The sequence below is a fragment of the Notothenia rossii genome, assembly GCF_949606895.1.
Source record: "Notothenia rossii genome assembly, chromosome: 2".
Classification (NCBI taxonomy): domain Eukaryota; kingdom Metazoa; phylum Chordata; class Actinopteri; order Perciformes; family Nototheniidae; genus Notothenia; species Notothenia rossii.
Window position 1 is genome coordinate 49,216,642 of NC_136904.1, and position 25,260 is coordinate 49,241,901.

The window sequence follows — 25,260 nt, forward strand, 5'->3', positions numbered from 1 at the left end:
ACGGCCAAAAACACATATATTTGCAGGAAACAACTGCAAATCCTGAAATGAAAAACAAACAAATCCTGAAAACAAATACAACCAAAAAACGCTGCATTTACAGAAATAATGCAAACTAAATACAACACACAAACCCCGAAAAAAAAAAAGCTGCAAATACCAAAAGATATGCAAAGTCCAAAGCACGTACAAATCCCAAAATACATACAAAAAAAATTCCGGAAGTGCTCCAGGGCTCTAGGGGGCACGCTAAGTGGAACAGATTGATGTCTGACCAGCCATAGAGAGAACTAACAAGAGTGATGGAAATTGAAGCCGGAGGAAACATCGAAGTGGAAAAAGTCGAAGAAGGTAAGTTTTGTTTTGATACAAAGAGCGTCATATTTACCCAGCTAGCGTTAGCTTGTTTGGTAATAGTTTGCAAGTCAAGAGACAGCACTGTGCACCTAAATGTAACTCTTGACATCATATAGATATATTAGGTGCAGAGAGGAGTTGGTTTATTGTGCCCCAATGTAAATCCTAATGTGAGAGTTAAAGGACGCTCAACAAAATAATGTACCTTTGTCAGTTTGGATTTATCGTGGCATCTATTCTTAATTAAAGTGAATTTATTTTATTTCAGTCAGTCATTTGTGTGTATGCAGGTGTGGGACATTCCAAATGTTCCAAAAGTGAGCACTCCACGAATGGACAAGTTTGCCAGGGTAAAATAAAACGTTGTCAACATATTATTTTGCGCCACAAGAAGCAGAATGTTTTAACAGTACAGTAGTTTGAATATATTTGTTGTTTACCTTTAGCAGACCTCTCAGGCACCCACAACCAGCGTCTGATCGGGTAAGACTAATTAAAAATGGAATTATACCATGTAGGTTTGAATTTGTGAACATGAAATCAATAAATACCTTTGTGTGCACTTATTTCCTGGGTAAACATAGGATGGAGCACTAACCCCATTCCAGGAAGAGGTCCAGTCTGCCCCGGGTCAGAACAACTTCTATAGGTAAACGATGTTGACAGTTGCATCGTGACACAGTTTTTTGCTGTGTATCTTTATTTTACATGTGTTTGTTTGTGTAGCCTCCAATCACAGTGGGTAACATTGCCAGGAAGCAGAACAATTATACTTTCATACATTTCCAAATGACACCCACAATATCTGACATCTTAGTGAAGACGATACAAAAAACACCCACAAATGTTTTTCAAAGATCAGATATTGCTTCTTGCATCCATTTCAAATGTTTACAAGGATTGTGCTGGAGTATGACAAAAGTGCTGTTGTCAGTTTAGAACCCAATGTATTAAAAAAACAGGAAGAGGATCGACATCCTTTTGTAAATATGACTGTCATGCTTATATAATGTATTTGAAAATAATTATTCAACAGTCTTCTCACTGCAGCAACTACACAAATGTGTATGCACTTATCATTATTGATAGCCAGTCTGAGCCAGAAGACAAAATGGAGCAACGGTATTAATTGTTACTATTACCACTTAATTGTTCTATTCTATACTGTAAATCTTATTACTAGCTTCATCATTTAATATTACAATACATCACTTTGTCTTTCCCAGCACAGAATACCTGACTGCGGAGGACATTGTTGCAGAACTCTGCAAAAAGAACAAACACATCTTACAGCAGGTTCAATATTAATAGAGCCAATGTGTGGGATGGAGCAATCCGCGGCTTCAAAGGTGCCTCATTCGACCCCTCTCATGAGATGTCCTTTAAGTTCACTGATGATGAAGGACACACTGAGGATGGAGTGGACACTGGTGGTCCCAAGCGTGAGTTCCTGACCCTCCTTATGGAATGCCTGAGAATGAAGAAAACATCATGTCATAGCAACTGTTTGTGCCCCATGGCGATGTGACTTTCCCAGCCGTTCACTGTCTCAAAAATGTATAATGTTCTCTATAAAGATAGAACTAATACACAATTATGAATGTATAATATAAGCTGTGTTGTGTATTTAATCATGCATTGGTCTACAATTGAATGATGGCTTCTACATATTTCACATGAACAGACAATGAAAAAATGTGTCCTTCATGCCGATAACTAGTGTATGCATCTGCCAATTAGTATTCTAAACAGAGTAGTGAGTTGACTCCTTATTTCTTGCGTTTGAAACAGATACAATAAAAAAAGTGAACTTACTGTTGTGTTCAACTTCTGCCAAAAACTGTACATTTTTGCCACAGGAGCCACAGAACACTTGAACTGTCCCCAGATGTTGGCCACAGAAAGGACAAAACATGGCAGCCTGAAAAGACATATATTGATGTAGTAAATCCATTTAATCAAGTCAATCAAAAACACATAGTCTAAATAGTTGTTAGCTAAATAAATAGAAAGATACATCATGTTTATCGTTGAATCTGTGTTTTGTCTCTCTCTCCTTGAATGTCTTCTCTATATATGTTCTGTATGTTGTAGGTTTAGCTTGCATCATTTCTGTAAATGCAGCGTTTTTCTGTTTTATTTGTTTTCAGGGTTTGTTGGTTTTTCATTTCATTATTTGCAGGTGTTTCCTGCTTATGTGTGTGTTTTTTGGCCGTTTTTTTGCGTTTGCACCTTCCGGCCACCGTAGTTTTTGAAAATCAACACATACATTAAGTTAATATACATTACATGATTATTTACATTACCTTTTTTTTTAATTCCAGGCTGGAGTGAATATGTTTTTGCCCCGCCTTATTTGGTCAGACCAAGGCACAAGCTGTCCAAACCCAACGCCTGTCACATGCACAGGATAGACACAATCTGCATTATTCATATCAGCAAGTATGGAAAACAAGTCCAACCGTCTGTGTTTATCTCTTTATTATAGACCTGATGAAGAGAACCAGAATGCGGAGAGCCTTTGTACCGCTTTTTTCAATGGAACTTGAATGCAACACAGCAGCAGGAGGACTCTCTCTGCGCATGCTCGCCTCGCAGCTTTAGCATTATTAGTCCACTGTAATGTCTGTGTGCTCCTAAGGCGTGTTGTCATCTCGCCACATCGCTGTGTTTCTTCCTCGCATGAGTTGGAGTACCTGCGGCTGTCAGGGGTCGTCCATGATTCACAGAGAGCTGTAGCTACGGTACAGCTGGAGGAAAAGCACTATGTCGGCCAATAAAACAAAGAAAGTCAAAATGGCTACTAAATCTTGTCCTGAATGCGACCAACAGGTGAGGAAAATGCATTTGTTCAATTGTGAACGTTGTTACTCATAGTGTAGCTTTGTGTATTGTTGATAATTGTGTTAATATCAGTCAACAAACACCCCGCCAGGCAGGGGGGGAGGGGCTTCAGCGGCCACCCCGCACGCGCTGTGCATTGATACAAGTTAGCACAGAAAGCCTTTGGATTTAGTCACATTTCGATAGAATTTCAGTTGATAACGTTTTCTGACAATTTTGTTTTCAATCTGACATTTTAGTAAAATTCATGCTTTATTTTGTGATTTTAACGTTGGTTATCCTCCCATGATTATTGTTGACGTTGCACGGTGGAGAAACGTAAGCAGTTGAAGAGCTGCTTCCTGTCTGCACCAAAGCACACTGCTGCACACTTCAAAGCAGTATGGGCAGGGGCGGACTGGCCTTCGGGATGGGCCGGTGTTCCGGATTAACTTGTTTCCCGATCAACTTGTTTCCCGATCAACTCGTTTCAGTGGGGTGCGTGGCTTTCGACTGAAATACACATTTCGATCGCTTTCTTCTGTCGTTTACATACATCTTTTCGTATATTTGGCTTCTTAGGAACACGTTGATGCACATCCAGTACCAGTGTGTGAGGTTGTGATCACGATGGCGATATCCGGACGCGAACAGTGAGGACTACAACAAGACAAACGAGTTGCTCGAATAAATCATTTAAACCGGCTATTGTTGCCAGACTTATTACGGAATATCGTTGTTAATGTCCAAGTCCATCTGTGTATACCAGGGGTCGGCAACCCCTGGCACGCGTGCCAATGCTGGCACGCGGCACCGTAACCAGTGGCACACTAGGAATAAGTGGAATAAGTGTGCAAAAATATTTAAATTGTATTTTCGGATCCTGATCGAGAACGCCGCCAGAGCGTGTCTCCCCGTTACCTGCAGAAGGAAGCCATGCACGCAACGCAGCCCCGCTCTCTTTAACTCCAAGCGACTTTCTGCCGCTTTCCTCCGTGGTTTAGAGCTGATCGTTTCACCACGGAGGAAAGCACTTCACTAATTGCAGTACCCATAAGGAGCTGTACAAATGCCGCAGTTTTTGCGTGGCTGTGTATTTAGTTGAAAGCCCAGTGGCGATCTGCTCATCTCTCATCGAAATAATATGCTACAAAGGGGCGGACTGGCCATCTGTGTGTTGAACTTTCCTGTCGGCACGCAGACCGTAGTCAAGGAGGGCAGAAGCAGCAAGCTTCAGGTTCAATAACCCACTTTAGCTTAAATGACTGGAGAGAGGCGAGCTCTTCTTGGGAGGCCGTTGCATTTATTTAGCTGTTCTTCTGTTTCACAAAATACATCACAGACCTCTGTTTTTCTGCTGCTTCGTTTCACTTCCAGAAACATACACGTTCCCTCACTGTCGCTCTACCATCCACACACACATGCACAAGCCACACACCCCTCTCTCTCTCTTAAAGGAACAGCGATCTCATCTCACTCTGCATGACCCTAATACAGGTGTGCCCTGGAGAATCACAGAACGGACGATCGTCCTTATTATTATGCCGTTTAAACCAATTATTTAAATGTGTTTGTTAAATTCGGCATCATGTAAGTTGCAATGACAGGTCCACACACTGCTTCCAGCGAGGCTCCCCCGCCCTCCTGCTGATAGTTCTCGATCGTTGGCACGCTGACAAACATTTTTTTTTTAAATGGCACTTCATATCAAAAAGGTTGCCGACCCCTGGTGTATACCTTCAGACAGCCTCCAAGTGAAGCACGGTGATACTCACAGTTTGAAAGCAGCGTGGAGAAGTCTTCATCTGTGTTAAACTGTGATCCTCCCAGGGAACTGGGACCCGCCCACGTTAAAATGTGACCCGCCCAGGTTAAATTGTGTTACGATTTCTGTGGCTATCTACCAGCGATCATGTTTAATATGAAAGACTACCCACACATGTATCCCTTTATAAAAACGGTATTGTGCAGCACTCATCCAGATAACATGTGACTGTTACCTCGTTTTGCAAAGATAGCAGCAGAAATGTCATTGGGGATATTTAGACTTTAAAATGCTGCTTGGTCATGAATGTTGGTGTCGGCAAACAATATTAAGAATCCTCTATTCAAACAAAATATTCAATGTGCATCTACATGAAAATAACAAAAGTTCATGCTGGACTCAAACCCGAGTCCCAACAGTAAAAATCAATCATGCCCTGCGCGTTATGAGTGCGCCACGAATCATCACATCCTAACAAATCACCACAGCTCATTTTGCTACATTAACATCGTCAACAAGTTATAGAGAAATGCAACCCGACCATCATTTATAATGTGAGCGAATGTATGTACACTTTAAGCAATATAATAAACATATTATAGTAGGCATTTGCTTAGAAATAGTATACTGAATGAGGTCTGTATCAAGCCTCATTAAGACCCACAGAGATCAGATATCATAGTTTATCAGCCTGCGAGCCCACATTATGTTGTGATAAGTGTTAATTTTACATATAAATGTGTTCTAGTGCAAACATTAACTTCCAATATGCAAATCAGGCCATGTGTTTCGTGATATTTGGCATGCAACATTATGCTGTACAATATAATATTTTGCCTCTATCTATCTCTATAATAATATATATTGGGGATATATAAATATCCCCAATGACATTTCTGCTGCTATCTTTGCAAAACGAGGTAACAGTCACATGTTATCTGGATGAGTGCTGCACAATACCGTTTTTATAAGGGATACATGTGTGGGTAGTCTTTCATATTAAACATGATCGCTGGTAGATAGCCACAGAACTCGTAACACAATTTAACCTGGGCGGGTCCCAGTTCCCTGGGAGGATCACAGTTTAACACAGATGAAGACTTCTCCACGCTGCTTTCAAACTGTGAGTAACACCGTGTGCTTCACTTGGAGGCTGTCTGAAGGTATACACAGATGGACTTGAACATTAACAACAATATTCCGTAATAAGTTTGGCAACAATAGCCGGTTTAAATGATTTATTCGAGCAACTCGTTTGTCTAGTTCAGGGGTCTACAACCTTTTTGACCAAAAGAGCCATTTTGCTCCTTTTTCTCAAAAAATGTTTTGTCTGGAGCCGCAAAACATATTTCATAGTTTGATAGCTAATAAAGTTGTATTTATTGTTATATCAGACCAAAACTACAGTTTTTTTGCATTTATTAGGCTATTTATTACATTATATACAACTGTTAACCTCTAATAAGAAACAAAGAACTCCTATAAGGAGAATTAGAAATAATACACAGGCCTACTTTAAGATAAATTAAACACAGCACTTGGGGAGTCCTCTGCACATTTGAAGGAAAAAAAAATATTAAAATGGGCCCACTTTGAAATAAATAAAACATATAGCTGCACCCTAAAAAGAGTTAAAGGTAGGGTAGGTAAGAATGGAGAAACCAGCTTGAGTGCGCTAGAATTTGAAAATACACAACCGGAAAAAATAGGCCTCTTCCTTCAGAGTTTCTTACAGAGTCCCTCCTCCAACACACACGAACGCGCATCATCAATGAGGCCACGAGATAAATTTGTGCACAGATGGAAGGCTGACAGGCAGGTAGGCCATCCAGTTATTTTAGCCGGGCCGGCTAAAATGATTGGTCGTGATTTTTACAGCGCTACGGCTTCCAGAGATTCATTTTTGTATGTATTTATTGTCAAAGCATTTAATATATTCATTGCTATCGGGACGTTAAGCGCATTCCATGGAATATAACAAAAAGTGTTTTCTGAAATAAATTACATACCCCATTGAATTATGACTGAAGATCGTCAGCTGTCTTCCTCTCCCTTGTTGTTCCTCGATACGTAAAGGCTGCAGCACCGTTGACAACTTCTCTCTTCATATCAAACATACCGGTAAACCAGCATCGTTTGCTGTGAAAGCATATAACTCTGTCCACACATAATTAAATCCTGTGTTCCTCCGGTACTTTTCTTTGATTTATCCATAGTTCGCTCATCGAGCCGAGGGTCCCCGCGCGAGTGCCTCCAAGAAAAGGCGCTCGCGCGGGACCGTAGCAGGATGTGACGCATATTTTAGTTGACCTAATTAAAACCGTTTTGTTTTTTATTTATGTGTCACAGTATCGCCTCAAAATACAAGATACGAAACATTTTCAACCGTGCAACAAAATATAAATAGTCCTACAAATACTTTTATTTTATATCCTTCTTATTTTTTTTCTAAGCTCAAGGGAGCCAGCAGAGGGCTTAAAGGGCCGCATGCGGCCCGTGGGCTGCGGGTTGCCGACCCCTGGTCTAGTTGTAGTCCTCGCTGTTCGCGTCCGGATATCGCCTTCGTAATCACAACCTCACACATTGGTACTGGATGTGCATCAACGTGTTCCTAAGAAACCAAATATACCAAAAGATGTATGTAAACGACAGAAGAAAGCGATCGAAATGTGTATTTCAGTCGAAAGCCACGCACCCCACTGAAACGAGTTGATCGAGAAACAAGTTGATAGGGAAACAAGTTAATCCGGAACACCGGTACTGAAGTGGGCCGGTCGGACGATGAGGGCCGGCCGGTAACCGGAAGGACTCAACATTAAATGGCCCACTGGCCCGGAAGCACTATTTAGACACCCCGGGCCAGCATAATGTACTTTTCCCGCTCGGGCCACTAAAAATATTGCTTTTTAAATTGTTTCGTTTATCAACGCTACAACATAGCGTTTTGTGAGTCGGTTGTCGTTGTTGGGTGAAAAGCAAACAGCTGTATGCTGCGGAGCGCAGCGCGAAGCAGGCTCCCGTGAGCGCAGCGCGAAGCAGGCTCCCGTGAGCGCAGCGCGAAGCAGGCTCCCGTGAGCGCAGCGCGAAGCAGGCTCCCGTGAGCGCAGCGCGAAGCAGGCTCCCGTGAGCGCAGCGCGAAGCAGGCTCCCGTGAACGCAGCGCGAAGCAGGCTCCCGTGAACGCAGCGCGAAGCAGGCTCCCGTGAGCGCAGCGCGAAGCAGGCTCCCGTGAGCGCAGCGCGAAGCAGGCTCCCGTGAGCGCAGCGCGAAGCAGGCTCCCGTAAGGAAGAACTGATGATTGAAGTAGTTAGTGCATAAATTACTATTGCAACAAATGTGTTAATTTTCTTCATTATTATTGGGGGTTTTTTTTGGACGAATGCTCCGGGCCAGTGGTTACAATGGTGGGGCCAGTGATAATACAAGTCCACCGGCCCAGAGGGCCAGCGGCATTTTAACCTTAATGTCTACCTCTGCGGTAAGTCACCCCCCACTCCCCCCCCCCCCGTCGACAATTTACTAAGGGTATTTACTTGCGGTACCGAAGTGGGCCAGTCGAGAGTCCCGGGCTGATTTGTAGTCCCAGTCCGCCCCTGAGTATGGGAAATATGATGAGCAATAGCAATGAAATAAGGAAAAGCGATGAGCAACGAGTTTGAATTACAATTGTCAATCGAATTTAGCATGGTTGGTTCTCTAAATCTTAAACTAGTATGCAAAGCTGAAGGTGAATTACAGCAACACACCTACAGCTCATATTCTCCTTATAAAGCCAAAGTGGCATACCAACCATTCCAAGATGTCCTTGGTCAACATTTGATTTTAATTGTTTGGTTGTTGCTTGTTCTTAGGGCCTTTTTTAAAAATGTAAAGGGTTTTATTTTCTAATCAAAGTCTGCAGGGCTTGGGAAGTAAGTTATGACCTTAGAAGTGGTACAATTGTGTCTTGAGAAATGTTTAGGCTCAATCAGGAGCTGCCAACGTCTGATAAGATCTCAGGTGATGTCACTGGAGGCATGAGGGTTGTTAGGACAAATATCACTCGTCACCGGCTTGGTCTTCAATATCAGGATACATGTATTTATTAACCTTGCAAGAATGGAAGTAGTCACCACACACAGCTGCGTGGGACAAATAATTTCCAGAATAGTGTCCTTCACATGCTTATATACAAGAGTGTTACAGTCACAATATGCAGAATACCGGTTCAAAGCAGTATTCAAAGTCTAGTTCAGATTAGCTAAGACCTGCAGAAGCAATACACATGACAGTCATATGTCTATCTCCATAGAGGCTGAATCATCATGTTAATCACACAGCTATCATATGCCTAAAACAGTCCTGATGCTCTTCTAGGTAATCATACATCCCGTCATGTACACAGCTGCATAGGGGTTATCATGTGTACTCTGATATAGAAGAGTACATTCAGTATTTTCCCAACAAGGGTGAAAGAATGTGTAGTTAGAGGGAAGTGATCTTTTCAGGCCTTTGTAGCCCTCTCCTCATTTCTGCTTTAGGTTAGCATCTCTAGACTACATTAGTGCTACCGGCATCAGGCTACATTAACACAATATCATAGAACTGGGAATCGCAGTGCATTCTGGGGTGTCGCAACCATCTTTGGAGGATAGTGTCTATAGAAATGGCAGCAGCCGTCAATATATATCAGCTTTCCCCGGTCAGCTGTTTTGAATAAAGTATACGCAATAATAAATGCCCTTACAAAGTCAATTTGAAATCCATGGTCCTTCTTTTATTGTGCTCTTTGGTCATAGGAGTGGCTGTTATAGCCAGTGACATAACAGTGCCTTCCAACCATCTTTAAAAATTGAAAGTAAAAAAAGATAGGCTACTTTTCTAGCCATACAGTTTACGTCAATTGGTTACGGTTGCTGGTATTCTCCAAAAATGGACAAGTAACAAGGAAAAAATAACTAGTTTGAGTGATTCTTCTTCTCTTTTGTTCTTTATGGGGTTTGTTAAACTGATTTCCAAACTGATTTTGTGTACATTACCACCACCTTCTGGAGTGGGGGGTTAAAGTTCTCAGCATAATGTCACACAAATGGAGAATTGACTCCTCCGCCAGAGCCGCACATCCTGTGACGACGCTGAAGTTGGCTTCCGATTCAGAGCATCCGATTCGGCAGTTAAGGGGAAAGTTAAGGGATATTTAATTTACAGCGCTGAGCGAACCATCCTCCGTGTTTGAACCTCTTAAATCGCTGTATAGCCGATTTATTTGGACTGGATTATCCCAGAGAGTCTAAAGATTATTTATAACCCAGTTTGAGATTTGTGAAACCTTTATTCTATTTGTGAAAATACAAACAAGGGAGATTTCAGTGCTTTTTTCGCATCCTGACCACATTAGACCAGGTCCTGATCTAAAACCACTAGACCTAGACTCGTCAAATCTGGACTGGATTATCCCAGAGGGTCTAAAGATTCTTTATAACACCGTTTCAGATTTGTGAAACCTTAATTCTATTTGTGAAAATAGAAACAAGGGAGATTTTGCAGCTTTTTTAAAATCTAGACCACCTTAGACCAGGTCCTGATCTGAAACCACTAGACCTAGACTCACCAAATCTGGACTGGATTATCCTAGAGAGTCCAAAGATTCTTTATAACACAGTTTCAGATTTGTGAAACCTTTATTCTATTTGTGAAAATACAAAAAGGGAGATTTTGATGCTTTTTTTTAATCTAGACCACATTAGACCAGGTCCTGATCTAAAACCACTAGACCTACTGTAGACTCATCAAATCTAGACTGGATTATCCCAGAGGGTCTAAAGATTCTTTATAACACCGTTTCAGATTTGTGAAACCTTAATTCTATTTGTGAAAATACAAACAAGGGAGATTTCAGTGCTTTTTTCGCATCCTGACCACATTAGACCAGGTCCTGATCTAAAACCACTATACCTAGTAGGGATGGGCATTTTAAGAAATCTCTTTAATCGATCATCGTGAGACGTTAACGATCAATTATCGATTAATCGTTAACATTTATACCCGTCAAAAAAACTGTATGACGTATTGTAACGTCCACCCGGACAGGTCGGAATGACGAGCGAAGCGTATACAATCTTAACAGCTTTATTGCGGTTACAGGAAGGGTCACTGTGGGCCGGGACCACGCCAAAACAACCAAAAAAATATCCCCGACGCCTCCGCGACATTAAAAAAATAAGAGCCAGTGTTCTTAAAACAAACAAAAACAAAATAAATACAATTCCGCCTCTTTTAGACATAAAACATTAACTAACAATAGTATAATGAGAAACTCCTGTGTTTAAATGTGCAAACAATAAACAAAAGAAATGTCGCGGAGGCGTCGGGGATATTAACAAAATAAGAGCCAGTGTTCTCAAACAAAATAAATACAATTCCGCCTATTTTAGACATAAAACATTAACTAACAATAGTATCAGAAACTCACTTCTGTGTTTAAATGTGCAAACAATAAACAAAACAAATGTCGGAGGCGTCGGGGATATTAACAAAATAAGAGCCAGTGTTCTCAAACAAAATAAATACAATTCCGCCTATTTTAGATATAAAACTTTAACTAACAATAGTAAACACAAAACAATAACACGTTATAGGCCTCGGTCTGACTAAAGGCTACGGTGGTTAGGAGGCTATAGCTTACTTAACCTACTGGTTTTTGTTGAGGAAAATTAGCATGTTAACATGCTCGGGGGTGAGACGTGAACGGAGCCGAGTGACGGTCAGTCCAGCGGCTGAAAAGACCCGCTCTGACGGGACCGAGGTGGCGGGGATGCAGAGATAGCGTCTAGCTAATTTAGCCAGCCTGGGAAACTTTCCACCGTTCACTTTCCACCAATCAGTCGGGCTGCACTCCAGAGGTGGGGGTATGTCCCTCAGAAAGTTCTGAGTCTCTGTTTCAATGCCAGTGTCCTGTGGGGTAGATGAGTATTGCTCCCCCAGGAGAAGTGCCATCGCAGAAACGTGCGTAGTGGCAGTGACAGTTGTGGGACTTCCCCGGCATGACAACACCGCCTCCTCTCTCCCAGTCTGTGGGATAGCCGCCTCACCTGCATCAATTGCCTCTCCCAGTTCAACCAGTTTAGCATTAGCAATTAGTCTCTGTGGTGGCGAAAGAAAGCTCAAATGCTTGTGACGGGGATCCAGCATGGATGCAATCATTGGGGCGGATGTCACAAACTCGTCAGACCAAACCTGTATAAATAAATTATAGAAAAATGTCGGATGATCGATAAAAAACGTTTGAAAATATGCCATATCTAAATAAGCAAAGCACATAAGCGACATTTAGCTATGCCTATGTCAGTCTCGTCATCAGCGGCTATTTATTATGAGTGTCATGTCAACTAATTAGTTAGTTTACCTTCATTCTGTTGCTGAGGGAGGACTTCACTTTGGTCTTGAATTCGGTTACTCTGGTCTCGTCTCCTTCTCTCCGCATGAGATGGGTGTTGATGAGGCTGAAGCTTACTGGATAAATGTTTGAGATGGAGACGTCCTTCTCGGCAGACATGGCAGTTGTGACCCACTTAAGTGCTGCTAACACAGGCTGTGTGTCCTCCATGAGCCGCCAGTGCTCATCCTTCAGCTCCAGGACCCTGGCATCTTGAAGCTTGGTCAGGGTTCTGTCCGAGAGGACAGCAACAACAGCCCAGCGCTGCTCCACAAGTCGCTCAAACATCTCACAGACTGAGTTCCACCGTGTTTTGCACGATTGAATAAGCCGGTGGGTGGCGAGGCCCATTTGCTCCTGCTTCTCCTTAAGCGCATTGGTTGCCACAGTGCTGTGATTAAAGTGGCTAACGAGTTTACCAGCTGCAGAGATGACCCGATGCAGGTATAGAGCAAACCCGTCATTTATGGCTAATTGGAGAGTATGTGCAAAGCAAGCAACAGACACCCAGCTGACTCTGGTGGGATTGTTGGCAGCCGTAATGTTGGCCGCGTTGTCGTGGACGCAGGCGATAACTCTGGCTTCAAATCCCCACTGCTCTACAGCTTCATTCATCTTCTCAGCGAGAAGGTCGGCAGTATGCCGGCCTGGAAGGCTTTCAGTGAGCAGGACCGCTGAATTCATTTGCCAGTTGTCGCAAATGTAGTGGCATGTGATAGTGATGTAGCTCTCCGCTGTTAAAGCGGTCCAACAGTCTGTTGTTATAGCAACACTAGCTGCTGTGGCTAACTTGTTTAGGAGCTCCTGTTTTCGCTCCTTGTAGTGGGTTTCTATGACCCTGGTGATAGTGCGCCGTGAGGGAATCTGATACGCTGGTTCAAGTAAACTAACCACATCTCTAAATCCTTTCCCCTCGACGACACTTTTGGGGAAGATGTCCACTTCAATCATTTTGGCGATACTTTCTGTGATTTTCTCCGCCCGCTTCGCATCACAGCTCCTCCGGTTTAAAACTGAGGTGATGGTGGGCTGAACGGAGGATTCAGTGCCTCTTAACACGCTGGGATGAAGGCTCTTTAAGTGGTACATCATCGGAGTTGTTGTCGTGTTGTACTTGTAAACCGTGTCGCAGTGTATACAGTGAGCGGACTCGTTTTTTATCTCAAAATGGTCCCACACCGGACTTCGTTTCGCGCGCTTCATGTTGTTATCTTTGTGAGTGAGCAGCTCGCAGGAAGTTTTCTCTGCTGTCGCGACTCCTTACGCTATATCGCCCCCTGCTGGTAGGATGTTTTATTACCGATCATCGATAAGAAAAATACGAAATCGACAAAATCCTTAACGATCAATTATCGATCATCGATTAATCATGCCCATCCCTAATACCTAGACTCATCAAATCTGGACTGGATTATCCCAGAGGGTCTAAAGATTCTTTATAACACCCTTTCAGATTTGTGAAACCTTAATTTCTATTTGTGAAAATACAAAAAAGGGAGATTTTGATGCTTTTTTAAAAATCTAGACCAGGAGTTTTCAAAGTGTGGGTAGGTGAGCCTCCCCTCAGAGAACATAAGAACAGCCGCGCCCCCCCCCTCCCAATTATTATTGCTGTTATTATTATTATTATTATTATTATTATTGTTGTTGTTGCTATATTGCAGGGGTATTCAATTGCATTTCAAAGAGGTCCAGTAAGAGAACATTTAATTAAATGCTCTGTTTTCGCTGTCTACCTTCCGCCATTTGAAATTACTCCGACTGTTTCTCTCCTCTTGTCGTGTCTCTGTGTATGTTTGAATCTATCGTGCTGACTGCACCGATTTGATTGGCTGAGTAGCGTCACCTCCTTAAAACATTAAACAATAACTTTTTAAAACCTTTTTATTTTTATGTTTTAAACATATTGTATAAAACTCCCCCACTACTTGGACTATTCCTTGCATCCCTCTAGAATAAGCCCGAATGGTCTCAACCATATTGCATCAGTAACGTGCACTTGTTATTATAACAAGATCGCAAGGACGCTGGTAGCGATCGGAAAATTGAGTGTTGTTAAGTTTGTGTGTTGTGGAACATGCGTGTGTCCGTGCATGAAAATATACCACACACCCAATTACAATTGCATGTTCAATTCACTACCCTGGGAGTTAATACAGTTGTTAAAGTTGGAACAGCCTGTGGACAGCCGTTCTTCCTTGCATGTCAGTCGCCTACACCTTCTTACAGAGGACAGGCACATCTAGCTGCAGCACGACCCGTATATTTCCGCACGCCGTGTTCTCAAGACATCTTTTTTTTAACATTTTCAACATGGTGGATAAATCCTTATATGCTCCCGGTAACACACTGAACGTCAACTTTGCCTCCTTATTACACTCACCCCTACTTTAGTGGGAACAATGAGTCTGCGTCTTTGATGCACAGAGGAATAAACGCAGATCATCCTCTGGCTGCAGCCTTGACCGGTACTTGCTTTTGATCAAAGTCAATGCGGAAAACCTGCACTCACACAGGTAGGTGGAGGTGAAGGGAATGAGCACTTTTACAGCCTTTTTGGCGAGGTGGGGGAACTCGGTCTCCACAGACAGCCACAAGTGGGCAAGTGTCACTTTACTCGTCTTTTTCTCGTTCTTTTGTGTCTCACGCTGCGCCTCCCCTGAAACTCTCTGGCGCCCCCCAGGGGAGGGGCGCCTCACACTTTGAAAACCTCTGATCTAGACCACATTAGACCAGGTCCTGATCTAAAACCACTAGACCTACACTCATCAAATCTGGACTGGATTATCTCAGAGGGTCTAAACATTCTTTATAACATAGTTTCAGATTTGTGAAACCTTTATTCTATAAAACCTTATACCTTATACCTTATTATACCTTAAAACCTTATCTTAATTCCAAGGGCAGCGGTCAGTGCAGCTGACAGTAATACACCTCTGTGCTGCTCACATGCTGAAGTTGATCATTATGAAGTTGTCCATGGTTCAGTGCAGAAAGGAGACAAAACTATTTTTTTTGTACTGTTTTGCCCTCCTTCAAAATGCTACTGTATTTGGCCAGGTATTGTCAATTTCAAGGTGTATGGTACATGTTTTTTCATCAAAGACTGAAACTAATGGGTGCAAGAAACATCTCTCAGCACTGCAGGAGGCCATATGGATACATAAGTCAGAAAATATACATTTCAAAAATGAAGGTGAAGACCACACACCTTCTGATTTTGAAGACATGCACAGATCTCTCACAAAATCATCCCCTTTCTTTGCTCCTATCGAAGAGGTGGTCACACAAGCACAGGAGGAAGCAGGAAAGGAGGATGACGCAAACGGAGCATGCCAGACAAATCCTCATTATTGTGAGACACTTGTGGAAATAATTCTCCATTACGCTGGTACTGTGCCTCTTTGGACAGGTCTGATGCTTAAAGATCTTGGCAAAACCTGTGACAGTAATGCTGTAGAACTGGTTCCGCACAACAAAAAAAGTGATCCTTTCATCAAAATTGCACAGAAGAGCAGGAGACTTTCTCCAGCTACAGCAAGAGTTTGTGGTTGGAAGACTCAAGGGCGTTGCAATAATGAAAAAACAGGTGCATCCTTCAAAAACATACGCTGAAGACAAAATACAATCTGAGGGACCAGAGACACTTCCTCTGTCACAAGAGGAGACATGGAAGAAGCGAAGTAAAACGCAGAAAAGAAAGTCGAAGTACTTCAGCCCCCCTACTCCAACTGCTCAGAGAAAAAAAGTATAAACTGTCTGAAACAGATGCAAGGGAAGGGATGCTGTCCACATTGGGGAGGAGAGGGAACAATTGGACAGCAAACTGTGTCAATGACAAACACTTGCACAGTGGACAACCTCCTGTACACCCTGCATCTCGCAATAAAAAGGAGACATTAAATTACTGTACATTACATTTAGCCGACACTTTTATCCAAAGCGACTTACAATAAGTACATTCGACCAGGAAGATACAACCTTGAAGAAAACAGAATCATATAAGTACATCAGGTTTCATAGATTCAAACATTTCAAGTGCTACTCAACTGGCTTTAGAAAGCCAGCCCTTTATTAGTATATAAGTGCTTTGTTAGTAATTCTATCGCTCGAAGTGGAGTCTAAAGAGATGAGTTTTCAGTCTGCGCCGGAAGATGTGTAAGCTTTCTGCTGTCCTGATTTCAATGGGGAGCTCATTCCACCATTTTGGAGCCAGGATAGCAAACCCACGTGTTTTTGCTGATGTGAACTTGGGTCCCCTTCGCAGTGCGGGTACAGCGAGCTGTTTGGCTGATGCAGAGCGGAGTGCACGTGCTGGGGTGTACGGTTTAACCATGTCCCAGATCCATTCGCAGCATGGTACGCAAGTACCAGTGTTTTGAAGTGGATTCTAGCAGTTACTGGAAGCCAGTGAAGGGAGCGGAGGAGCGGCGTTGTGTGGGAGAATTTAGGAAGGTTGAAGACCAGACGAGCCGCTGCATTCTGGATGAGCTGCAGAAGTCGGATGGCACATGCAGGTAGACCAGCCAGGAGGGAGTTGCAGCAGTCTAGGCGTGAGATGACGAGAGCCTGGACCAGAACCTGCGTGGCTTTCTGGGTCAGCTGGGGACGTATCCTCCTGATGTTGTAAAGAGTGCAGCAGCGGGTTGTAGCAATGATCTTTGCAGTGAAGGACAGTTTGTTACCTAGGGTCACACCCAGATTCCTTGCAGTCTGAGTCGGGGAAACAACAGAGGTGCCGATTGTGGGACAATCTTTACCCGGAAGGAAAAGCAGTTCAGTCTTGTCAAGGTTGAGCTTGAGGTGATATGCAGACATCCACCGAGAGATGTCTGCTAGACAAGCAGAGATGCGTGCGACGACCTGGGTCTCTGAGCGGGAAAAGGACAGAATTAGTTGGGTGTCGTCAGCGTAGCAGTGGTATGAAAAACAATGCGGGCTAATGACAGATCCGAGCAAGTTTGTGTACAAGGAGAAGAGGAGGGGACCAAGAACAGAGCCCTGAGGGACCCCTGTAGTTAATTGACAAGGGTCGGACTCGGACCCTCTCCAAACCCTGTAGGTGCGGTCTTTGAGGTATGAGGTGAGGAGGGAAAGTGCAGTGCCTGAAACTCCAAGTTCTTGGAGAGTGCGAAGGAGGATCTGATGGTTCACCGTGTCGGGGGGTCCAAGAGGGAGGAGGGGGAAGGGGCTTTGGGGGGGTCCAAGAGGGTGGAGAAGATGGAAAATAGTTTTTGGGGGTTCGAATAGGAAGATTGGATCTTATCTTGAAAGAAAGTGCTTTTTGCCTGAGAGATGGAAGCAGAGAAAGAGGAGAGGAGAGCCTGATAGGTTAGGAGGTCGTCATGGTGTTTGGATTTCCACCGTTTCCGCTCTGCTGCCCCAAGGATGGTTCTATTAGCAAGGTGAGGAGGGCAGAGGAGCAGGAGGGAGAGTGACGAGACAGAGAGAGAGTGAGATGAGAGAGTAGAGAGGAGAGTTGAGAGAGTTTGGAGGAGGAGTGTGGAGAGTAGACGAAGGGAGGGCTGAGAGCACCGATGAGGCAAAGGTAGAGGGGGAGAGGGAACGGAGGTTACGGCGGACAGGTGCAGAATTAGAAGAGATTAGTTTGTTATGTTTGGAAAGGGGTAAAGAGAATGAAATGAAGAAGAGAGGTTAGAAGTAGTGCAGTTCCTTGAGAATATGAGATCAAGGACATTGCCAGCGTTATGAGTTGGTGGGGATGGAGACAGTGAAAAAGCAAAGGTGGTTAACGGAGATGTTAGTTTGTCTATCTTCCCTGTCTGGAGGTTGAAGGTATCATGGTTTTAGATCAGAACCTGGTCTAATGTGGTCTGAATTTAAAAAAAGCTGCAAAATCTCCCTTGTTTGTATTTTCACAAATAGAGTAAAGGTTTCACAAATCTGAAACTGTGTTATAAAGAATCTTTAGACTCTGGGATAATCCAGTCCAGGTTTGATGAGTCTAGGTCTAGAGGTTTCAGATCAGGACCTGGTCTAATGTGGTCTACATGTAAAAAAAGCACTAAAATCTCCCTTGTTTGTATTTTCACAAATAGAGTAAAGGTTTCACAAATCTGAAATGGTGTTATAAAGAATCTTTAGACCCTCTGGGATAATCCAGTCCATATTTGGTGAGTCTAGGTCTAGTGGTTTTAGATCAGGACCTGGTGTAATGTGGTCTAGATTTTTTAAAAAGCTGCAAAATCTCCCTTGTTTGTATTTTCATAAATAGAATAAAGATTTCACAAATCTGAAACGGTGTTATAAAGAATCTTTAGACCCTCTGGGATAATCCAGTCCAGATTTGATGAGTCTAGGTCTAGTGGTTTCAGATCAGGATCTGGTCTTATGTGGTCTAGATTTTAAAAAAGCATCAAAATCTCCCTTGTTTGTATTTTCACAAATAGAATAAAGGTTTCACAAATCTCAAACTGGGTTATAAATAATCTTTAGACTCCCTGGGATAATCCAGTCCAACTAATTCGGCTATGCAGCAATTTAAGAGGTTCAAACACGGAGGATTGTTCGCTCAGCGCTGTAAATTAAATGTCCCTTAACTTTCCCCTTAACTGCCGAATCGGATGCTCTGAATCGGAAGCCAACTTCAGCTTCGTCATCCTGTGTGACCTTTCAGAACAACACTTAGAAGAATGACCCTCTGCTGTACTCAACCACTGCTTCTTGTAATAAGACATGTTGCGTTGCTGACGGTGGAACGATGCTGTATGAAGCAGTTGTAAAAGATTGTTTGTCACAATACTGCTAGTTATTACAGAACTAGCTGATATAAATGGTTACATCTATAAGAAGAAAAAAGGTCTATTGCTAATGATAACCCCATGCTAATAGGGCTCAAGCTAACATTGTTAATGCTTCTTTCCCAAGGAACCCAATCTGAACATTGGTTACATCTTCTGAATGTTTCCTGTCTGACTTTACAGATTCCTGTTGCGTGCAAGTCCTGCCCGTGTGGTTATGTGTTTATTAGCAGAAAACTCCTCAATGCTAAGTTAAATGAGCGCTCTTCTCCGGCCATAGCAGGTAAGGCTCAGCTGACACGATGCTATGATTAGCTTGTTATTTGTTATGATCATTGATGGCGTTTTATGAATAATAGGTATTCTATAGTATTACATCTATTACATTTTTCAGTACTGTTTATTTATTTATTAAAGTGTATCTGCTTGTCTATATCTATATATAAAGTGTATGTATTGTTGTCATGTTTGCATGTTGTTCTTTAACCACACTGTCTGAGCTGTAGGCCTACTAAATGCAACATGCATGTGTCCTTCAGGAATTACTTTAAGCTTGTTTTCAATCATGTTTCAAAGATACATTTGAGGAGAACTGGACACAATGGAGTTTGAAGGAGAGACAGACTGAATAAGTTCAAGTGCTTTCCACTTGTAGTAGCCCCGCTTCCAGGGTGCACCCGTCCCACATTTGTTATAATGTTTCCTGTGTTGAAACAGAACGGAATATTTGTGCTTATTTGATTGGAAAAGGGTATACATGATTTGACACCTTGATAGAGGAACCGTTTGTTAGCAGAGTATTGTGATCGTTCAGACAGGATGAACTGACATGCAGCCTTCCCAACAGTCTGCATGTCTTTCTGCAGAATTGACATTTAAGATCTGAGAAACAGCAAGAACCTTTTTGACTATCTCTCTTAACATTAACCATAGAAGGGCCATGCCAAACATCAACGCTCTCACAATAGTTTAACACTTCAAGAGTCACCAACCGGACAAGACACAGGACAAACTAGGACACCTGTGCTTTTCCTACTATCACACATTCAAAAGTCTTATCACAGAAAATAACATCTTGTCTGAAGCTTAAAAAAAAGCTGTTTTAAGAAATGTTTTATTTCACAACTTTTCATCAACCATGGTCCAAACAAACACTGCTCACCAAGATCATGACATCTCTGATACGTGGGGAAAGTAAACACACGTCAGCTAAAGGAATATTGTGACGTGAGACTTGATATTGTCTTGTGTTTTGGATATCGTAATATCACATGATGTCTTTTCCGGGTTTTACCGACTGCATTACAATAACTGGATTTCATTTTCTGAACTTACCAGAGGGGTCGAGCTGTTCTATTATTTGCTGATTCGTCGTTATATCCACATAGCTGAAGATATTTAGCATTTTTACATTTCATTGTGTAAACACTTAGTATTATCACCAATAGTTTAATCAGTATTTATAATATTTACAATATTGTTTAAATATTGATATTGATAAAAACAAGATTTAGAGAGGATGAAATGAGGAGTGTCGGTCGTCAACCAGACTGCTGTGATGGGGAACTGTTTTTCAGCATCTGTATTTTGTGCTTCAGACAAGCTGGACTTTAAGCGGAGGAGGACGGAGCGCATCCGCAGAGAGAGGATAGACTCTTCTCTGACCAATGACATGGAGAACAGGAGGAGACCCCGCACCAACAGCCAGTCAGATCCCATCCGGAGGGGGCGTGGCAGACCGAAGACTGTGGGACTGAAGAAACCAGATGAGGACAAAGGTGAGGAAGTGGTGTTACACACTTTGTTATTACAGGTTAACTGTGACCATCCTTAACGGAACAGATATCAAACAATAGGGGTTCCTCTCATTAGAGCACAGCAATTCTACTGAGCTTCTGGTATAATATCATTTAATAATGTCATCGGTCTTGGTTACCATTTCAGTCCATAATTGGTAATACATATACAAGCAACATATGTTATTTTGAAAGTGTTAAGGGTCCTGTTGGAGTAGTCCATGGAGATGCTTTACACAGCTTGCTATTCAATAAGAAGATACACCAGTCTTCAGACACACTTTGACATTGGTTGCACTAGTGAGCCTCACTTTGTTGTTTGTTTCACCAGCACATAATTTCAAAGTGACACATAATAATAATAATACATTATATTTCTATAGTGCTTTTCTTGGACCCAAAGATGCTTTACATTTGGGAGGGAGGGTAGACAAACAAAACAAAAACAAAAGAAAACAGAAAAGCAGTCAGGAGGAAGTTGGTTGAGAGTGTGGGGGGGGGGGGGGGGGGGGCTTACGGATACAGAGTTGAAGAGGTGGGTTTTGAGGCGGGACTGGAACAGGTTGAGGGACTCAGACTCACAGAGGTCTTGGGGGAGGGAGTTCCAGAGCTTCGGGGCTGCCACAGAGAAGGTTCTGTCCCCGAAGCTCCGGAGTTTGGCCTTGGGGATGGAAAGCAAACCGGCTGAGGTGGATCTGAGGGACCGGGGTGGTTGGTAGAGGATGAGGAGGTCAGTGAGGTAGGGGGGGCCAGATGGTGGAGGGCTTTGTAAGTGAGGACCAGGAGTTTGTAATGGGTGCGGTGTGAAACGGGGAGCCAGTGGAGTTCTTTGAGGACCGGGTGATGTGATGCCATGATTTGGTGTGGGTGAGGAGTCTGGTGGCTGCGTTCTGAACACGCTGGAGTCTATTGAGGGATGTAGTGCTGATGCCGTAGAGAAGTGAGTTGCAATAGTCAAGGCGGGAAGAGATGAAGGCGTGAATGAGTCGCTCAGCTGAGAGAGAAGGGGAGGTTGGAGATGGGGCTGTAATTACTGAGGGAGGAGGGATCCAGACCGGGTGACACATGTTATGGAACACAGCCTCTGTTTCTTGGAGACATTTTGCTTTGTTAACCTTTTCATCTCAGATTGGATTCATCAACATCTGGAACCATGTTTTCTGGCAGGTTCTGATGTGAAGGATTCAGGGCCTGGCGGTTCAAACACATGTGTATGCTGCAAGTTGGAGAGCAAACAGTGTTTTGATTGCAATGAAAATGATGTTTGTGTAAGACTAAATGTTTAGGGCGGTGGTGGCGAAGTCCATAGGGACTTGGCTTGGCAACTGGAAGGTCACCAGTTCAAGTCCCGGAAAGACCAAGTGCTACCGAGGTGTCCCTGAGCAAGGCACCGTTTCCTAAACTGCTCCCCAGCTATGGGCAAAAATAGCAGGGGCAGATGGGGCTCATAGCCATGGAAGGCAACCCATCTAGGAGAAGGACACTCTGAACTAAAACCAGGACTGCCCCCAGTCCCTCCATGAATAACAAAGTCATCCCAAATCCTATACTTCCTGCGGCGGGAGTCTGCAGGAACATCACAGCGGATGGTGAACTGGCCAGATGTATGGAGAACCGGGATGACTGGAAGCGACGATGGAGGGCTCATCTGAGGACGACCTAGATGGAAATGTCAAATATGGAAAGATATTTGGTTGGACAAACTATCTCTACTTATGACAATAGCAGGAACCTTCATCAACCCTGCTGTGATGGAGACTTATGTTCCCTCCTGCCCAAAGTGCAGTTCTCTGCTTGCTACACAAACAGAAGATTGTTTGTTCTGTCAAATTCACTTTAATGTTATTGACATGACCATAGCTAAATAACCAAAATGGGTTCTGTGTTTGTTTGTGTGTTTACAGAGAAACAGGAGAAGGAGGTGGATATGTATGCCAGTCTTTCAGATGAGAAGGCTTTTGTGTTTTCTGTCGCCTTGGCTGAGATCAACCGCAAGATCCTGGGTCAGAGACTCATCCTATAGACCTGATGGAACCTATTACTGAATAACTTCTCATTGGAGAGGGAGACCAAAGAGCTACACCTGGAAGTGTTTCACTCTGATGACGGGGTGAGGCTGCTGAAGCTTCACACTGAGGCGTTCACCACAGACTGCACACACACGTCTGTACACTAACAGCACCAGCATGGTTTGTGTTGTAACAATGGGACGATGCATTGATGATATTTCCCAACAGTTTTGTAGATTCAAACATCCGAGTATAAATATCCACAGCCATCCACACCATGATGTGCTCTTGATTTAAGTGGATGAAGAAATACTACATTCATCTGAAGACGGGAACACCCTCAGCAGACAGTAGATCACATTAATGGAAGGCAGCAGGACTCAGCTGTGTGCGTTCCGATGAACTGAAGATATATATATATATATATATATATATATATATATATATATATATATATATATATATATATATATATATATATTGGGATCGTCATTGTTCTGTGATCTGTGAGTAATATTGAGCCTCCTTGAAGAGTTCAAGCTTTCACTTCACGTATGAATCCCTGAACAAGATGAAGACGTTTCATCTCCTTCTAAATTTTTACAAACCATAATGTCATTAATAACTGCTACGTACAGTACACATGTTGTGTTTACTAGTTAGTTTTAAGGGCAAGTAAGTAAATAACTGCAATCAACTCAAGACAGTGTGTTGCTGTCCAGCTGTGATACAGGAAGTCAGACAAATATTTATCAGATTGTGAGATAGTGCTGATGTACTGAATATGCTTCTTTTTCAAATAAAATATATTTTTTAGCAATCTGTTTTCTGAAACCTTCCTTATCATTCATCCGATATAATAATGGCTATAGCAGAGGTGTGTGTGTGTCTTTGTGTCACTCATTCCCAAAATTGGGCGATGTTTTCTTTGGGGCAATTTACGATCACAAATTAGATCTACGGAGGGAAATTTTGTATTTTCTTGAAGGCCCACTGACCTCTCCACTGTAATCTGTCCTTATCTACTTCACATAGTTCAGGTTTCCTACCGATATGAAAAAGTATGGAATTAGATTGAGCAGTGAAAGAAGTATGATGTATTCAATTATACCTATCGATGTTAATCTGAATTTTAATGTTTCAGCTGGTAAAGTTGTAGATGTGTTGATCAACAGAAAAATAATTGCCTAATACTTTGATAATCAATTAAAGGAATCTTTCGTGCATTTAAACACATGTCAGATATTAATGGGCAGATGAATTTATAATGAAGAGAAACTTTAGTAGCAGGCTTACTTATGTCGATCCTTTTGTGGCTCTTTTGGGCTATTACATTTGGACATGTGATAAACCATGGCATGGTTTGTTAGCAAGAAGTAAAAGCACTTAATTTGTAGTGAAAGATGGCAGCCTCTGGCGTCAGTCAATCACTACTGGTTTATCTGAACTAGTAGTTTACATCATCAGCTTTATTGAAGAGACTCAAGGTCCATTTTTAAAAGACATAAAACACTCAAATATAAATAAAAAAAGGCAGTGGTACCAATGTTTCCACAGAGGTGACTGGTATAGTACAGCACTGAGACACGGATTTGAAAGCAGCATAATGACAGAGTTATGAAAAACATTCAATCGACAGATGAATTTGTACATTAGGTTTCTCAAGAGAGCATGGAACGTGTTGACTCGTGCATTACAAAACATTTCACTTGCACTGCACCACCTTGGTTTTCTAAGCAGTATACGCAAACTATCATTATAAGCAACCTGGAGCTTCTGGAGGCTCGCCTTGGCCCTGACACACCAAGCAGTCACCAGAGGACTCGCCGACTGTTGCGTCGCCGTGTTCTCCTGCATCTTGGCCATGTGTCGCACGGGAACACACCGCAAAGACTTCAGTGCGTGAGTGGCAATAACTCTCCTTGCCAGCAGGCGGCGGTAGTGTGTATTCGTCATTCAAAAGAGGCAACAACCGGAAGACAGAAGAAGAACAGACTGCGTTATATAAACAGGCGTGTGCGTTCCATTTTCACTCTCGTCCATCGAAAACATTTTTCGTGCGGCACTGGAGCTAGATTTGGGTTCTGCCCGCTCTGTAGTGATGGCAAAATGAAGCTTTGAATGAAGCGTCGAACCACTTGGACAATTGTGTCGGAAATAGGTTCATTTCATCGAAGCTTCAGTTACAGCGACCTCTCCTGGCGAAGTGCAAGGCTGCAGTGGGTTTAACGCATCTTTGCCTTGAAAAATATTCGATACACACACTAAGACTGAATATCATGTTCTATTTGCTATTAAAGATTGATAATAGTGTGTATTGGGTTATTGAGAAGAGA

The 25,260-nt window shown here is 42.7% G+C and overlaps 2 protein-coding genes and 1 long non-coding RNA gene across 4 annotated transcripts; 2 read left to right on the forward strand and 1 right to left on the reverse strand.

Annotated features, from left to right (window-relative positions):
* The first annotated feature begins 489 nt into the window (after positions 1-489).
* On the forward strand, positions 490-1,621 carry LOC307025811. 2 transcript variants are annotated; one of them, XR_013804285.1, is made up of 3 exons: positions 490-840; positions 942-1,006; positions 1,584-1,621. It is a non-coding gene; the product is annotated as an uncharacterized lncRNA (long non-coding RNA). The 2 variants fall into 2 exon arrangements; XR_013804284.1 differs by having other exon boundaries at positions 490-1,006.
* A 1,278-nt stretch (positions 1,622-2,899) lies between these two features.
* On the forward strand, positions 2,900-23,744 carry cUnh16orf87 (chromosome Un C16orf87 homolog). Its single transcript, XM_079666504.1, has 4 exons — positions 2,900-3,189; positions 19,303-19,402; positions 20,718-20,897; positions 22,820-23,744. Exons 1-4 carry the CDS (start codon positions 3,124-3,126, stop codon positions 22,936-22,938), a joined length of 465 nt encoding a protein of 154 aa, XP_079522630.1. The 5' UTR covers positions 2,900-3,123; the 3' UTR covers positions 22,939-23,744.
* Positions 7,660-17,531, reverse strand: LOC307030208 (E3 SUMO-protein ligase ZBED1-like). Its single transcript, XM_079666503.1, has 2 exons — positions 12,329-17,531; positions 7,660-12,159 (listed from the first exon to the last, which is right to left on the reverse strand). Exons 1-2 carry the CDS (start codon positions 13,559-13,561, stop codon positions 11,614-11,616), a joined length of 1,779 nt encoding a protein of 592 aa, XP_079522629.1. The 5' UTR covers positions 13,562-17,531; the 3' UTR covers positions 7,660-11,613.
* Positions 23,745-25,260: the final 1,516 nt, after the last annotated feature.

Coding starts and splice junctions, on each gene's coding strand:
- LOC307030208 (XM_079666503.1), bottom strand. CDS start 13,561: ATGAAGCGCGCGAAACGAAGTCCGGTGTGGGACCATTTTGAGATAAAA. Junction 12,160..12,328: donor CCCTCAGCAACAGAATGAAG/GTAAACTAACTA, acceptor TTATTTATACAG/GTTTGGTCTGACGAGTTTGT.
- cUnh16orf87 (XM_079666504.1), top strand. CDS start 3,124: ATGTCGGCCAATAAAACAAAGAAAGTCAAAATGGCTACTAAATCTTGT. Junction 3,190..19,302: donor GTCCTGAATGCGACCAACAG/GTGAGGAAAATG, acceptor CTGACTTTACAG/ATTCCTGTTGCGTGCAAGTC. Junction 19,403..20,717: donor CTCTTCTCCGGCCATAGCAG/GTAAGGCTCAGC, acceptor TTTGTGCTTCAG/ACAAGCTGGACTTTAAGCGG.